At 39.8% G+C, this 17894-nt stretch overlaps 1 protein-coding gene across 1 annotated transcript in view; it reads right to left on the bottom strand.

Annotated features, from left to right (window-relative positions):
• Positions 1-17894, bottom strand: part of ARL3 (ARF like GTPase 3) — a 36311-nt gene that overhangs the window by 15245 nt on the left and 3172 nt on the right. The window contains exons 2-3 of the mRNA XM_072805511.1: positions 13629-13772; positions 8087-8203 (exon numbers count right to left, since the gene is read on the bottom strand). Coding sequence (XP_072661612.1) covers positions 8087-8203; positions 13629-13772 — 261 coding nt within the window. The remainder of the gene's footprint in view (positions 1-8086; positions 8204-13628; positions 13773-17894) is intronic.

Raw genomic sequence — 17894 nt, 5'->3', positions numbered from 1 at the left:
CTTCTATGACCCCTCAAGTTTTTTTTCTTAGTCACTTCCCCCAAATCATGAAAGCTGAAGTCAGCAGTTCTCAACATCATCTTCCCTGAGAATACCTGGCACTTTTAGGAGTTGTCCTGACTCTTTCAAACCTCTAGACAACAATTTAATGCTCAAAAGTGGGGTCTGTCAGTCTTTTTCTGTAAGGGGTCAGGTAGTAAATATTTTAGGCTTTGTGGCCTATGTAATCTCTTTCATAACTATTGAACTTTGCTGCTGTAGTGCAAAAACAACCATAAAAAATCCGTAAACAGGGCAGCCTGGGTGGCTCAGAGGTTTAGCGCCGCCTTCAGCCCAGGGCGTGATCCTGGAGACCAGGGATCGAATCCCACATCAGGCTTCCTGCATGGAGCCTGCTTCTCCTTCTGCCTGTGTCTCTGCCTCTCTCTCTCTCTCTCTTTCTGTGTCTCTCATGAATAAATAAATAAAATCTTAAAAAAAAAAATCTGTAAACAAGTGGATGTGGCTGTGTTCCAATAGTACTTTATTTATGGACTCTGAACTTTAAATTTCACATTATTTTCATGTGTCATGAAATCTTATTCTTTCAACTTTTCCCCTCAACCATTTAAAATATAAAAACCATTCTTAGCTCAGACTATATAATAATAGGAGGCAGGCTGATTCAGTTTGTCAACACCTCCTCTAAAGTAAGAATTTCTTGGGATTACTTCTTTCTGCCTATGGACACCGCCAAGTAAGCATTGTTAAAGTTTCCCCTCCCACTGCCATCATGTCTAAGTCAGGGTCTCCCAAAGATCCTGAACAGCTGTGGAGGCTCTTCATCAGAGATTTGAGCTTTGAAACAACTAATGAGAATCTGAGGGGCCATTCTGAGCAATGGGGAATGCTTATGGCTTATGTAGTAATGAGAGATCCATGACCACCATTAGCACCAAGGGCTCCAGAGGCTTTGAGTTTGTCATGTACACCAATGTGAAGGAGGTGGATGCAGCCATGTATGCAAGGCCACATAAGGTAAATGGAAGAGTTGTGGGACCAAAGAGGGCTGTCTCAAGATTCTCAAAGGCCTCGTGCCCACTTAACTATGAAAAAGATTTTTGTTGGTGGCATGAAAGAAGACACTGAAGATCACATCTAAGAGATTATTATTATTTTTTTAAAGATTTTATTTATTCATGATAGACAGAGAGAGAGGTAGAGACACAGGCAGAGGGAAAAGCAGGCTCCATGCCAGGAGCCTGACGCAGGACTCAATCCCGGGAGTCCAGGATCACGCCCTGGGCCAAAGGCTAGGGCTCAACCAGTAAGCCACCCAGGCATCCCCAAGAGATTATTTTGAACAGTATGGGAGAACTGAAGTGATTGAGATCATGACTGACCGAGGCGGTGGCACAGAGAGGTTTAGCTTCTGTAACATTTGATGACCATGACTCTGTAGACAAGATTGTCATTCAGAAATCCCATACTGTGAATGGGCACAACTGTGAAGAAAGGAAAGCCCCCTCTAAGCAAGAGATGGCTAGTGCTTCATCCAGCCAAAAGGTTGGAGTGGTTCTGGAAACTTCAGTGGTGGTCGTGGAGGTAGTTTTGGTGGGAATGACAACTTTGGTCATGGAGGGAACTTTAGTGGGTGAGGTGGCTTTGGTGGCAGTCAAGGTGGTGGTGGACATGGCAGCAGTGGGGATGGCTCTTACAGATTTGCTAATGATGGAAGCAACTCTGGAGGTGGCAGAAGCCATAATGATTACAACAATCAATCCTCAAATTTTGGAGCCATGAAAGGAGGAAATTTTGAATCTTTTATTTTTTAATTTTTATTTATTTATGATAATCACAGAGAGAGAGAGAGAGAGGCAGAGACATAGGCAGAGGGAGAAGCAGGCTCCATGCACCGGGAGCCCGACATGGGATTTGATCCCGGGTCTCCAGGATCGTGCCCTGGGCCAAAGGCAGGCGCTAAACCGCTGCACCACCCAGGGATCCCGAAAGGAGGAAATTTTGGAGGCAGAAGCTCTGGGTCTTATGGTAGTGGAGGCCAGTACTTTGCCACACCACAAAACCAAGGTGCCTATGGCGGTTCCAGCAGCTGCAGTGGCTATGGCAGTGACAGTGGGTTTTCACTACTGCCAGGAAGCAAAGCTTAGCAGGAGAGGAGAACTAGAGAAGCGACAGGGAAGCTACAGGTTATCACAGATTTGTGGCCTCAGCTAAGCACAGTGGTGGCGGGCCCTATGTGCTACAAAGAAGACATGTTTTAGACAATACTCATGTGTATGGGCAAAAAACTAGAGGACTGTATTTGTGACTAATTGCATAATAGGTTGTTTTTGTTTCTGTTCCATGGAAAATATAAAGCATTCCAACAAAGGGTTTTAATGTAGATTTATTTTTTTGCACACATGCTGTTGATTGCTAAATGTAATAGTCTGATCATGACACTGAATGTGTCTGTTAAAAAAATAAAGACTTTCTGATTGCATTCTAGAGATAAATGAGAAAAGTTAACCAGGCAATTAATTGTGTCAAGCTTCAACCCTACTCTTCTAGGCAGTGTGGAGACTAGAGTAATAGGTCTTTTTAACCAATAATGAAAGACTATTAAATACAGACAAACTAATATAACCTAACCCATCAACCACTGCCACTCCAAGCTGTTTATGAAACTGGCAGACAGGGCTGAGTCACAAGGCCTTAGAATCTAACCCTGGGGACTCAGCTGTTCCCCCAGACTTGTTTAATCTCAAACGGCACAGGAAAATAATGAAAGGTTAACTCAGAATCCAAAACACTGTCTGGAACTGGCAGCCTAAGGTAGCTGGAGAAAGCTCCTCTGGAGTAGCTCAGAACTGACTTTTACTGGATTGTCCGATTATTCCTGGGCACTCTCAGCTAATAAGTGGTGTAGAATCTGGGTCATGTTACAACTACCTTGCAGTCAGTCTACCCTCAAAGTATGAGAGCTTGTGCTTTAAAATTACCCTGACCTGTAGACAAGAAAAGTTGAGGCCTCCTTATTTAGCCTCATGGTCATGAATGTCCTTATGTATTACTCTTATTTGGGTTATTTCTTTCAAAGTGCCTTAATCTAGCAGATGAACAGACTGAATTGTTATTTCTCTCAGGCACCTGCTTTTTCCTAACTCTTGACTCAAAAAGCACAAGCTCATCCTCCACTAGTTTTATTGAGATATAATTGGCATATGGCACTGTATAAGTTTAAGGTGTACAGCATAATGATTTGACTTGAATCTACAGTTTAATTCATTTAATTTTAAGCAGTTTTTTATTTACAAAATAATTGGATAGTTCTATATACCTATCCCACCTCCATTCCCTCCCCCAGTCTCCCCTAGTAACTTGCATTATTATCTTGCATTAGTGTGATGCATTTCTCACAATTCGTGAACCAGTATTGAACCAATACATTAGGTTCATTCTTTGTATTTTAAAGTTCTATGGTTTTGACTGACCCATATTAACATGTATCCACCTTATAGTTTCATACAGAATAGTTCTGTCACTCTAAAAATCCTCTATATGTCACTTATTCATCTATCCCTCTACTCTCCCCTGGGAGTTCTGGCAACCACTAATTTTTTACTTGTAGAGATTTTTACTAAGTTCTATAGTTTGCCTTTTTCAAAATGTCATATAGTTGGAAACAGAGAGTACGTATCCTTTTTCAGACTGACTTTCACTTAGCCATACACATTTAAGTCTCCTCCATGTCTTTTTGGGGCTGAATAGCTCATTTAAAAATTTTTGTTCATTTCTTATTAGCAAGAAATAATATTATATAGATGTACACAATTTGTTTATTCATTCATCTACTGCAAGACAACTCAGTTGCTTCCAATTTTTGGTATTATGAATAAAGCTGCTATAAATAATCATGTACAGAATTTTGTGTGGACGTAAGTTGTCATCTAATTGGGTAGACTCCTCGAAGAGTGATTGCTGGATCACATAGTTTGGTAAGATTATACTTGGCTTTGTAAGAAAATGCAAACTGTCTTCCAAAGTGGTTGTACCATTTTGCGTTCCCGCTGGCAATGAATAGGAGTTCCTGTTGTTTTTCCTCTTTGTCAGCATTTTGGATTTTAACCATTCTGGTAGGTACGTAGTGGAATTTCATTTCATTAATTTTCTGTTTCCTAAGATGTTACGCACTTTTCATATACTTATCTCTGTATCTTCACTGGTGAGGTGTCTTTTGCCCATTTTTAATTGGGTTGTTTGTTTTCTTATTGTTGAGCTGTGTGTGTGTGTGTGTGTGTGTGTGTGTTTTAGAGGGTGGGGAGGGCAGAGAAGGAGACAGAGAGAATCTTAAGCAAGTTCTATGCCCAATGGAACCCAACAAGGGACTTGATCTCATAACCCTGAAATCATGACCTGAGCCAAAATCAAGAGTCGGACACTTAACCAACTGAGCCACCCAGGTGCCCCTCTTTGTATATTTTAGATATGAGTACTTTATCTGATGTGTTTTTGCAAATATCTTCCCCAGTCTGTGGGTTTATTTTCTTAACAGTGTCTTTCTCAGAGCAGAAGTTTTAAATTCTAATGAACTGTATCTTATAAATTTTTGTTCATTTCACTTGGCCCTTTTCTAAGCACTGGGGATACAACACTTGGGGCAGGGCAGGGGAAGCAAAGTCCCTATCTTTGTGGACACTACATTCCAATGGGGAGAAGCGTAATAAATAAAAATATATTTTTTTAATGAATTTTTTAAAGATTTTATTTATTTATTCATGAGAGACACAGAGAGAAAGAGAGAAGCAGAGACACAGGGAGAGGGAGAAGCAGGCTCCATGCAGGGAGCCCGATGTGGGACTCAATCCCGGGTCTCCAGGATCACACCCTGGGCCGAAGGAGGCGCTAAACCGCTGAGCCACCCAGGCTGCCCATAAAAATATTTCTGATGGTGATGGGTACCAACAGGTCTGATCAAAGAAAAAAAAAAAAAAAAAAAGCAGAGAAAAATTACAGTGCCAGAAAGGTAGGGATAGGAGCCACAATTTTAAATATAGCAATCAGAGAAGGTCTCAGTGGCATAAAGTGACACGTGAGCAGAGACTGAAGAAGGTAGAGAATAAGCCGTGAGGATAGCTAAGGATATCTAAGAATCTTAACACTGCAAATAGTAATGACCAAGGCCCTGAGGTGGGAATATGGCTGTGTTGTAGGGACAGAAAGCAGGCCAGTACGGCTGGCACCAAGTTAGAAGGGGGAAGACAAGACAGATAAGCCAAGCCAGAAGGCAGGGGGCCTTGTAAGCTATTGTAAGAACTCTAGCTTTATTCTGAGATGGGACAGGATCCCTATGGATATACCTTTGAGAAGAGATTTTCGGGAGGAAAGGCAAAAGCAAGGAGACTAGTGGGGATGACATGGCAATAATCAATGCACAGTAGCAGTGGGCTAGAAAGTAGTGGTCAGATTCTAAAAATATTCTGAAGGTAGAACTCACAAGATTGGCATAGGTCAGAGGTGGGGAGTGAGAAGGAAAGGAGCCAAGGATGACTCCAATGCTTTTAGATGAATGGAGCTGTTGTTTACTGAGGAGACTGTAGAAGCAGCAGGTTTTGGGAGGGATGAAGATAGGAATTTGGTTCTGGACATACTGAGGATGAAGGGACTTACTAGCCACTAAAGTAGAGATGTAAAATAGGTAGTTGGCTATATATAAAACTGAGGTTCAGGGGAGAGTTTCTGGTTGAATATAATAGGTTGGGATTCACCAGCATGTAGGTAGTAATTAACGCCTTGAAATTGGATGAGGTCACCTACGCTACAACTTAGAGAAGCAAAGAACAGGCCTGAACTCTGGAGCACTCCAACACTTGGAGGGTAACAAGGGGGGAAAATAGCAATGGAGATTGAGGAAGAGTGGCCAGTGAGATACGAGGAAAATCCAAGACAGAATGGTATTCTGGAAAATGGGAAGATAATGTTTCAATGACAGTATGACTGACTTTTATTTTATTTTTTTATTTTTATTTTTTTTTAAGATTTTATTTATTTATTCATGAGAGACACAGAAAGAGAGAGAGGCAGAGACACAGGCCAAGGGAGAAGCAGGCTCCATGCAGGGAGCCTGACGTGGGACTCGATCCTTGGACTCCAGGGTCACGCCCTGGGCCAAAGGGAGGCACTCAACCGCTGAGCCACCAAGGCATCCCTATGACTGACTTTAAAAAAATATATTTTATTTATTTATTCATGAGAGACAAAGAGAGAGGCAGAGACACAGGCGGAGGGAGAAGGCTCCATGCAGGGAGCCTGATGTGGGACTGGATCCCGGGACTCCAGGGTCACGCCCAGGGCCAAAGGCAGGTGCTCAACCACTGATCCACCCAGGGACCCCATGACTGACTTTATTAACTGTGCAGCTAGGTCAAGTAAGAGGAAGATGGAAAACCTTAGCAATGGGGAATTCCTGGGGAGCCTGAATGGAGGGTTCAAGAGAGAATGGGAGGAGGAAGTGAGGAGAGAGCTCAGAAAACTCTTTTTGTTTTAAAGAGAAACTGAGGAATAGGACAGTATCTGGATGGGATACACAGCCAGGACAAGAGTTTTTTTTTGTTTGTTTCTAAAAAAGAGTTGCCACAGGCTGTGTGCATGCCGACAGAATGATCTAGTTGAAAGACACATAGGAAGCAAAAGCAGAGAGCAAAGTTATTTGAGAGATGCAAGATGGTGTCTAGTGGTAATGGAAGTCACCAACATGGCTGACCTTATGGCAGTTCCTTCTCTATGGATAGAATTGTAGTAAATGCAGAGTTTCCATTAGGGTTTAATGAAAATAGCATACAGGTTTTTTTTACTATCCAAGTTCATGAGACCCCCTGGTTTTAGGCTATGATCATGACAGTGAGTAACTAAGGTAAGGGGAATGACAAAATCACTGGAGTGAAGGTGAATGAACTGAGAGGCTGTGGTGTTGGAGAAATCAAGTATGTGGATAGTGAAATCTTCAAGAATTCTGAAACAGCAGTACTACAGAATGTCACAGAATGTGACAGTGAGCTGAGAGTTAAGATCTTAGTCCCTTCCTGAACAAATGCAGCCTGAGCCAGGGAATCCCCAATGAACAAGACAGCTGCTTCTACTTTTTTTTTTTTTTTAAAGATTTTATTTATTTATTCATAGAGACACATACACACACAGAGGCAGACACAGGCAGAGGGAGAAGCAGGCTCCATGCAGGGAACCCAATATGGGACTCGATCCCAGGTCTCCAGAATCACACCCCGGGCTGCAGGCAGCGCTAAACCGCTGCACCACTGGGGCTGCCCTGCTTCTACTTTTGGACAGTTAAAACGATAGGAGACTTCTTCCTTACTCTGAGCTAAACTCTACCACTTAATATTCCCCAAATCGCTCCTCACCCAGTCTTCTAGAACTCTTCATGATGAGGCAGAGAACTCTCTTGCTCAAGATGGCTCTTGAAGCAACTGAAAATAGTTCCAAGTTTCTTTTCTAGGAAAAATATCTGGGGATATTCTCAGTTGGTTAAGTAGCTGCCTTTGGTTCGGGCCATGATCCCATGGATCCTGGATCAAGTCCCATGTTAGGCTCCTTGCTCGGTAGGGAGTCTGCTTCTCCTTCTCCCTCTGCCCCTCACTCTGCTTGTGTGCTCTCTCTCAAATAAATACAAAAATCTTTAAAAAAAAAGGGGGAAGAACATCTATTGTTCAGCCATTTCATATGCATCATTATTTCCAGGACTTCCACCCTCTTGATTGGCTCTTTGGGATACTCTTGTTGATTTCCTTGGGATAATGGAGTTAGTGGCACTATCTTCTGATTTCCCTTCTGATATTCAGATCACTATGTTAAATTAATAAATACTTTATTTTGCCAAGGTGAGTGTGGGCACAACATTGTCACTGAGCAAAAGCAAAATTCTTATACAAACCATACAAAAATGTTTCTCATAATCTGCAGCCTTCTGCTAGCCCTAAATTCATAGTGACTTATAGTAGTGGAATTACTGACAAGAAAGAACATTACAGTTAATATTTCCTAACACAATGCAGAACATATTATGAATTAGTGCATTAGAAGGAGTACTTACGAGAATATCAGTATTTTCAAAATAATTTCTCCAGTATGGTCTGATTTTTCTCTGTCCACCAATGTCCCATACATTCAGTTTAAAACCTTGAGATTGTACACTTTTGATGTTAAAACCCTGAAAGAGAGGCAAAACATGAAGCTTTATTAAGCTTTAGATCATAGTTCTGACAGTTATATTTAACAGCTGTGTTATTTATTAATTATGAGGTACTCTGCCAGATGTGATACTGGTAATATTGAAAATTGTCTGCTATGATACGGAAGAAAGAAATGGGTTTTTATAGGCTTACTTCAGGTTTGGAGTCACTGTTAATATTAACATGACAATTTCTCTAGTAAGTGTACACACATGCACGTGTGCACGCACACACACACACACAAAACTGCTGAGGACAACTTGGAATGAGTTCTAATAATCAAGATGATAACATTTAATAGAACATTACATTTAACTAACAAAAAAACAGAAGCTGAATCTGCAGATTCAACAGAACAGAACAAATCCTGAGTTTAAAAAGAGGCAAGAGCTACTGGAAGATAGGATTCTTTAAGAAATTTCTTCATATGGATCAACTCAGGAAAAAGGAGCTGAAGTTAGGACACTATGGGAGAAGCTGGTTTATAAATGGACTATTAGCCCAATGAGGAAGGGATGGCCTGCTAGAACAGCATGTTCAAACTCTGAAGTGGGGCCCTCAGTTTTTTATTTTTTTATTTTTTTTATTTTTATTTTTTTTGGGGGGCCCTCAGTTATAAGCAGTGATGAAAATAAACAAGAAGGCATTGGAAACTGTTCTTTCGTAAGCATCTCTGATGAACTTGAAAGTATTCATTTCTCAGGACAGTGACTCAAGGTGGAACTCTGGGAAAGGTGCACAAATCAGGGGCAGGTGGAGCTGGGAGTTGGTGTGCAGAGAAACAAATTAACAAGACCTCTGGGGTTTGGAGAAAAGGCATTTCGTGAGCAATAATTAAAAAAGAAATATTTTTCTGAGAATGATATAGTGAAATCAAGACTTGAAAAATCCAATCAATAGATTGCTACCACAAAAGTGACGTTTCATCCAGGATAGCTGGAGGGAAGTGGGCCTGGGGATGTCTCCATAAATATGTGCCTCACCTGGCAGCTTGCCAACACTACTGCCTAGTGCAGAAGGACAAGGCACAATGTGACAGTACAGAGCACTGCCACCCAATTTCCACTGAGGATAAATGGGCACTAGGGAATACCTGGGGATGATGCTGACTATAGCTCCTGTAAGATGTCACAACTGAATAAATTAGAAGTTTAAGAACTCCAAAGGGAAGTGGCTTAAGTTTATTGTAAACGGCAGCTTCATTCTGACTCACTGACAAAACCACTTTTGTGCGCTTAAGAATTGTACACTTAACTACAACATTAAATGTCAAAGCCAGTAATGTCAAATCTTTATGGAGTGAAGCAGAAGATAAATAAGAGTAGCTCCTAGAATTTGACTATATGTATCAACTGCCTTAAAATTCTAAAAGTCATCAAAAGAAAAGAAATCTATTAAGACCAACAAATATAAGAAATTATTCTAAGGAAATAATAATGGGTGCAAACATTTAGAAATGTAAATATGTATTTACATATATAACAGTAGAAAGATGTTCAAGATGTATTATTCAGTGAAAATGATGATATGATATATTCTTTGAGTCATTTTAATTTAATTTAATTAATTAATTAATTTATTTTTTAGTCATTTTTATTTTAAATATATGCATCATAAGGGTGCCTGGCTGGCTCAGTTGCAGCAGAGCATGCAACTCTTGATCTCAGGGTTATAAGTATGAGCCCCATGTTGGGTGTAGAGATTAATTAAAAATAAAATCTTTAAGGGACGCCTAGGTGGCTCAGTTGGTTAGGCATCCAAATCTTGGTTTTGGCTCAGGTCATCATCTCAGGATCATGAGATTCAGTTCCACGTCAGGCTCTGTGCTCAGTGCAGAGTCTGCTTGAGATTCTTTCCCCTCCCTCTCCCTCAGCCTCCACTCATATTCTCTTTCTCTAAAATAAATAAAATCTTAAATAAATAGAATCTTTAAATAAACCCATCACGTACATACATAGAAAAAAATGGATACATTCTTAAATGTTAACAGTGGTAAAAAAAATTTTTAACAGTGGTTATGTCTGGGCACTATAGGTGATTTCTAGTTTTGCAATTTTACAAATGTTTTACAAATTTACTATAATGAGCACCTATTACTTTTTCTTTTTTTTTAATTTATTTTTTATTGGTGTTCAATTTACCAACATACAGAATAACCCCCAGTGCCCGTCACCCATTCACTCTCACCCCCCCGCCCTCCTCCCCTTCTACCACCCCTAGTTCGTTTCCCAGAGTTAGCAGTCTTTACGTTGTGTCTCCCTTTCTGATATTTCCCACACATTTCTTCTCCCTTCCCTTATATTCCCTTTCACTATTATTTATATTCCCCAAATGAATGAGAACATATAATGTTTGTCCTTCTCCGACTGACTTACTTCACTCAGCTACTTTTTCTAATATAAAACAAAAATGCAAAGCTTGGTTGTTTTTTTTTTTTTAATTTTTAAAAGATTTTATTTTATTTATTTATTTTATTTTTAAATTTTTATTTATTTTTTTATTTATTTTTATTTTTTTAAATGTTTTTTTTAATTTTTATTTATTTATGATAGTCAGAGAGAGAGAGAGAGAGAGAGAGAGAGAGTGGCAGAGACATAGGCAGAGGGAGAAGCAGGCTCCATGCACCGGGAGCCCGATGTGGGATTCGATCCTGGGTCTCCAGGATCGCGCCCTGGGCCAAAGGCAGGCGCCAAACCGCTGCGCCACCCAGGGATCCCGAATTTTTATTTATTTATGATAGTCACACACAGAGAGAGAGAGGCAGAGACATAGGCAGAGGGTAAAGCAGGCTCCATGCACTGGGAGCCCGACGTGGGATTTGATCCCAGGTCTCCAGGATCGCGCCCTGGGCCAAAGGCAGGCGCCAAACTGCTGTGCCACCCAGGGATCCCTAAAAGATTTTATTTTAAAATAATCTCTACACCCAATGTGGGGGTCAAACTTAACAACCCTGAGATCAAGAGTCACATGTTCTTCTGATTAAGTCAGCCAGGCACCCTGAAAGCTTGTTTTTTTTTTTTAAAGATTTTATTTATTTATTTATTCATGAGAGACACACAGAGAGAGAGAGACACACAGGCAGAGGGAGAAGCAGGCTCCATGCAGGGAGCCTGACACGGGACTCGATCCCGGGTCTCCAGGATCACACCCTGGGCTGAAGGCGGTGCTGAGCCACCTGGGCTGCCCTGAAAGCTTGTTTTTAAAGAGTAAGTATGGGGGTACCTGGGTGGCTCAGTGAATTAAGCACATAACTCTTGATCCCAGCTCAGGTCTTGATCTCAGGGCTGTGAGTTTAAGCCCCACGTTGAGCTCCACACCCAGTTACTTAAAAATAACCAAAAAAGGGGGGCACCTGGGTGGCTCAGTTGGTTAAGCTTTGGACTTTTGATTTTGGCTCGGGTCATGATCTCAGGGTCATGAGATCCAGCCTCCTATTTGACTCTGCACTTAGTTGGGAGTCTGAGATTCTCTCACTCTGCCCACCCCCCCACCCCGGTTCATGTACATGCATGTTTTCTCTCTCTTTCAAATAAAGAAATTTTATTTTATTTTATTTTATTTATTTTTTAAATATTTTATTTATTTATTCATGAGAGACAGAGAGAAAGAGGCAGAGACAGGCAGAGGGAGAAGCAGGCTCCAGGCAGGGAGCCCAACGCGGGACTCAATCCCAGGTCTCCAGGATCACGCTCTGAGCTGAAGGCAGGCGCCAAACCGCTAAACCACCCAGGGATTCCCACAAATAAAGAAATTTAAAATAAAATAAACATGAAACCTTCACATCATATAATGACAAAGTCACCTATAATACATCAAATAACGCCTGAAAGTTAGAATTGGAACTTTGAACCCATAACTTAAGAGTTCATTTCCATGTTCACAGTGCTGGCCGTTCTCATTTTAGTGATACTCTTAAGAGATACAGCCTACTGCTAATACTCAATTAAAAAGAAAAAAAATCCTAGACTTTTCTTTTTCTGGCAGAAATCCTGACACAGTAATATGTGTTTTTAGCCCTTCTAGGCTAGACTACTGTAATTTGCTCCTCCTTAGGCTATACATTAAATTTGTTCAGAAGCTGTAAAATTGCTCATTTGGTAGCAATTGAAATGACTTTTCTGCAAAAAGTTGCAGATCAGTAAGACTCCCAAGCTGTGAAGTACACACACCAGCACAGCCATTCAAACCTGACACCAAACTCGTATCACAGTACAGTGATGGAAAATGCTAAAAAAAACCCTCTGGTTTTGCTAAAACCTCTAATGCTCAAATACTTTAAAGTGACTAAGACCAAAAAGGCTGTCCTCTAGTTAGGAAACCCAATGAGTTGGGCAAAGGTCAAGCTTTCTCAGGATTTCCTACAGGGAAGGAGGTCTAAAGAAAGAGGTCTAAAGGAGGAGGGTTGTTCCACTTAGGATCTGTCTTTCAACTTCCACACTGGCAGCACCACCGTTGCCTTATCCTTTGTATTTTTTTTGCTTAGCCTTAGGAAAGAGGCTGGATTAAAAAATATAGGTTATTTTTTAATGAAAAAAAGATATATATTTATTAAATCTGAAAAATACACCCTAAAATATTAACAGTAGTTTTTCTCACGGTATTGGGTTTTTTTCTTTTATACTTTCTGTATTTTCTACACATATTAATTTCATGGTGAGAAGATTAAGTTATTTTTTAGAAGTAATCACTTAGAGCTGAGGGAATTGACTGTCTTGATATATACATATGCTTATTTAAATTCTTTATTTAAAAATTGGTAAAATAGATATAATATCTACCATTTTGACCAGTGTAGAAGTGTAGAATTTAAGTGTAGAATTCAGTAGTACTAAGTGCATTCACACTGTTGTGCCACCATTACCACCAGCCATCCACAGAACCTTTTTCAACTTACAACACTGACCCTCTGCACCCATTAAACAATGACCCTTCCAATCTCCCCTGTCTCCAACACCTGGTAACCACAATTCTATTTTCTGTCTGAATGAATCTGACTACTCTAAGAACCTTATATCTATGGAATCTCTTGACATATTTTTGAAATCTTTTATTATTTTTAAATTGTATAACTTTTCTCATTAACACTTTTTTTAAAAAAAGATTTTATTTGAGAGAGAGAGAGAGAGAGAGAGAGAGAGCGCGAGCATACAAGCAGGGCAGAGGGGCAGAGGGAGAGGGAGAAACAGGCTCCCCATGAGCAGGGAGCCCGCCGTGGGACTCGATCCCAGGATCCCGGGATCACGACCTGAGTCAGAGGCAGACACTCAACCAATGGAGCCACCCAGGTGCCCCTCATAACACAACTTGAGAGTGTACAAAACCATATTTCCCATTTTGTCTTCCATATGGCTATGATCACTTCCCATAAGTCACACAAGCACCTGGGGCCAGGGCAGTGCTTACCTGTGTAGGTGTAATGTGGCTGATGTCTTCAGATGCAAGCTGCTTCAGAAGAGTGGTCTTGCCAGCATTATCCAAGCCCAGGAGAAGGATTCTCACCTCCTGGTCTGGTGCACTTTTCAATTTGCGCAAAATTGAGAGCAAGCCCTTAAACAACCATGAAGAAGAGAGATTACTTTTGGGGCACTGACTTTGATGTTATTAGGTATAAGAATATCTTCTCCTTGACAACAGTTCTTGGTTGTAGAGAGGTCATAGTATATTCCAGTTCAATGTCATTTATTTCATTTGCTTCCACCTTCTAAGTTTTGGCAGAAGTACTTCAATAAATTCAGCAACTCAATAAATGACATGGCTTATTTCCATTCCTATTAATCCAGTTTAGCAGTCACTCCACATCTTCTGTGAGTATGAACTACTACTCAACTCATGTTCCTAAAGCCCTTCATATACACTTAGAGCATGCATCATATCAGACTATAGATAATTGATTTTTGTGTTTCTCTCCTAGAGTGAAGTTTCTTGCAGGTAAGAGTTACAGCTTTGGTCTCCCACAATGCCTGGCACTTATTAGTTGTTGAATTAAATACAACTACCCACCCAAGCAAGTACAAGATTTTATGGTGCTACACACACACACACACACACGAAAAAAAAGTTGTATAAAATTAAGACTTTATTTCAGTTTACATTTAAGACTTCATCACTCAAAATACTCTATCATCATCTAAAAAAACTCCAAAACTCTATCACCATCTAATTTTCACAAGACCCTTATAAGTGCATGGTATAACTTATGTTTTTCAGATGAAGAATCGGATACATCAGAGAAGTTAGAGAATTGTCAAAGTCAGTCATAAAGAATAAAATTTAACCAGGTATTTCTGACTAGTAATATAATATTTGTTTCTTGCTTTTATTGTTTTTAATGGCTAGAAATAAGCCATATTGCTTTTTAGCTACAAACATAAGAAAAATTGTATAAGATAGTTATTTGTTGCATCCTGCAGCTGACAATTTTGTTCCAATGAGGCATGAGTTACAACAAGAATCAAAGAATTCCACAGTTTAAAGGGCATATAATCTAATCTCCCAGCTCAAGCAGAAATTCCTTCAAGCTGTCTTAGAATTATATAAAATGGTTATATTTTTTTATCCTTATTGCACCCGGCAATAATTCAAACCAGTCTGTTCACTAAGATCAAATAACAGTTCTGTGAAATAATTCTCAACAATTGAGTCTTTGGACAATGATATGCAAATATGCATAATTATTAAGAATTCCTTTCTGTCTCAGAGACTCTTTGTTTACCACTTCTAGTATTCTGTATTTGCACTGACTTGCTAAGGATTACATTAACCTCTCTGTGCCTTAATTTTTTCCAGCAATAAAATGGAAGATTTAGTTTAAGACAGAAAGACAAATTCTATACCAAAAGATTTAGGGAAAAGTGATTGAATAGATTTCAAACAAACAAAAAGATAGGCAGGCCTTCTTCTTCTTCTTCTTCTTTTTTTTTTTTTGCATGACATTTTTCTTTTGTTTTTATCTTATCTGGCCTTGAATACTTTGACACCATTCCTTTTCTAAACTATATTTATGAGAAGTCTCCCTGGCTTCTATTAGCTACATTGCAATCACTCATTTATAATACCACCTTTCAGAACAGTTAAAATTAGAATTCTGAGATCCTCAGGGGACTGGTAATATAAAAAGGCTAGAACAGGGAAAACACATGGTACTACTCATCCTGAGTTCTTGATTAGATGTCCTCATTACCTTTTTCAATAAAATTAAAAAATAACCAGAATTTATCACATCAGTACATGAAACAACAGTACAGGTAAAATTCTCATGCATTATCTATGAGTGTAGAAATCATGAAAGGTATTTCTATAAAATACTTTCAAGGTTCAAAATGAATGTTTTAGGTTTTTCCTTATGTGTCTCTTCTTTTAAAACAAATTTGTAAATAAAAATACTATTTCTGAGACTCCTGGGTGGCTCAGTGGTTGAGAGTATGCCTTTGGCTCAGGGTGTGATCCTGGAGTCCCGGGATTGAGTCCCACATCAGGTTCCCCTCGAGGAGCCTGCTTCTCCCTCTGCCTATGTCTCTGCCTCTGTGTGTGTATGTCTCTCATGAATAAATAAATAAAATCTTTAAAAAAAATAGTCTCTGCAGGCTGAGACTTTTTTTTTTTTAAGATTTATTTATTTATTCATGAGAGACAGAGATAGGCAGAGACATAGGCAGAGGGAGAAGCAGGCTCATGCAGGGAGCTGGATGTGGGACTCGATCCCAGATCCTGGGATCAGGCCCTGAGCCGAAGGCAGACACTCAACCGCTGAGCCACCCAGGAGTCCCAGGCTGAGACTTTTTGTACACTCATTATATTTGAAATTGAATAATGAAGAGAAAGTAATCTCTATTCATCTTAAAAGGAGAGAAGCAAAGCACAGAAAACCATTCTAACTATACCTAAACTTTATTAACCTAATGGTATAAAAAATAATACTTTTATATTTCCAATGCATGATTTTCATTATTGGGAAACAATAACTTTATATGCTTCACCTTCAAGTGAAATTACAGAGAAATGGAAAGTTCAGCTACTATTTTTTTCTATCATAATGATAAATGGCATCTGAAGCGTGGTCTAGGGAAGACAAATGCAAATACAGTACAGCATCATATTAACCCAACACTGAGGACAGGGGATCACAGGATTATCAGGGTTTGCTAAATAGGGAAGAGGATATTTATAGATATCAGAGTTCTGACTGAAAGGTACAAAGTAAGCTGATTTAAGAGGCTGGAGGAAAGAGAGCAGAATAAGTCTATGTTTCTAAACATAAATGTCCATACTTTATTCTAAATGTCAAATGGAAATAGCCATTAGAAATTAATTTTATTATGGGGCTGAGTTTTGCAGTATAGATACAAGGAAACAAATTTTTAAAGTGCATTTTTGCATTCATTCATTCCTTCATTCACATTAAATACCCACAATGTGCTCCAAGTACAATGGAGAGAAACAGACATGGTTTCTATGTTGGATTTGTACTCCTATGACATTAAAGGCAATTTAAGAAATCAGAACTTTAGTTCATTGTATAAAGTCTATTATCAGTATGTGTGCATATAAGTTATCTGCACCCTGGTGGACAGAAGTGGTCTGACTCAGTCATAAAACATCTGAACAAACTTTCTACAGGCAAATTATTATTATTTTTTTTTCTACAGGCAAATTATGAATAGATGTACTATTGACTGCAGATATTTTATCTGCCTCAAAATCAGTTTAAACTCAGCTACTGGCAGAGGCATGGTGCACTGACCTAAAATGATACAAACTAGGTCATTTAAAGAAACTGGGGTGGTAGAGGGTGAGAGAAGAATGTCATAGTGGATGGAAAGTGTACTTGGCTGTGAGGAGCAGTTAAAATTTAAATATTAAAATTAGTAAGCCAGGGACGCCTGGGTGGCTCAGTGGTTGAGTGTCTGCCTTTTGGTCCAGTTCGTGATCCTGGAGTCCTGGGATCAAGTCCCACATCGGGTTCCCTGCATGGGGCCTGCTTCTCCCTCTGCCTGTGTCTCTGCCCCTCTCTTTGTGTCTCTCATGAATAAATAACTAAAATCTTAAAAAAAAAATTAGTAAGCCAACTATCAAGTACATGTACTCCCCATAACTAGCTTAAGTGTAACTGACTTCACTGTATTTAACCTCTTTAACAAAAAATTATGCCGCTCAGGGAGACCTTATTAACTTCCAGGAACTCCTTTAGTTTTGATAGGGAGAACCTCACCCAAACCTGCCCTCTTTCTCTTCACCTCTCTATTAAATAAATACAATGTTTCCTGAGGAACAACATATGGACATTTCTTCAGAAGAGTGGGTTCCCATATCACCAGAGTCCTAATAAAAACACTAGCGGGGCGGGGGGGAGGGGAGGGGAGGACCTGGCTGGCTCAGTTGTAGACCGTGCAACTTTTTTTTTTTTTTTAAAGATTTTATTTATTTATTCATGAGAGACACACACAGAGAGAGGCAGAGACACAGGCAGAGAGAGGCAGGCTCCGTGCAGGGAGCCCGATGTGGGACTCGATCCCTGGTCTCCAGGATCACACCCTGGGCTGAAGGCGGTGCTAAACCACTGAGCCACCCGGGCTGCCCTAGACCGTGCAACTCTTGATCTCTAGGTCGTGAGTTCGAGCCTCACACTGTCAGTAGAGATTACTAAAAAAAAAAAAAAAAAAAACTTAAAAA

The sequence above is a fragment of the Canis lupus genome, chromosome 29 (genome assembly GCF_048164855.1).
Source record: "Canis lupus baileyi chromosome 29, mCanLup2.hap1, whole genome shotgun sequence".
Taxonomy (NCBI): Eukaryota; Metazoa; Chordata; class Mammalia; order Carnivora; family Canidae; genus Canis; species Canis lupus.
This window is presented reverse-complemented; position numbering and strand designations above follow the sequence as displayed.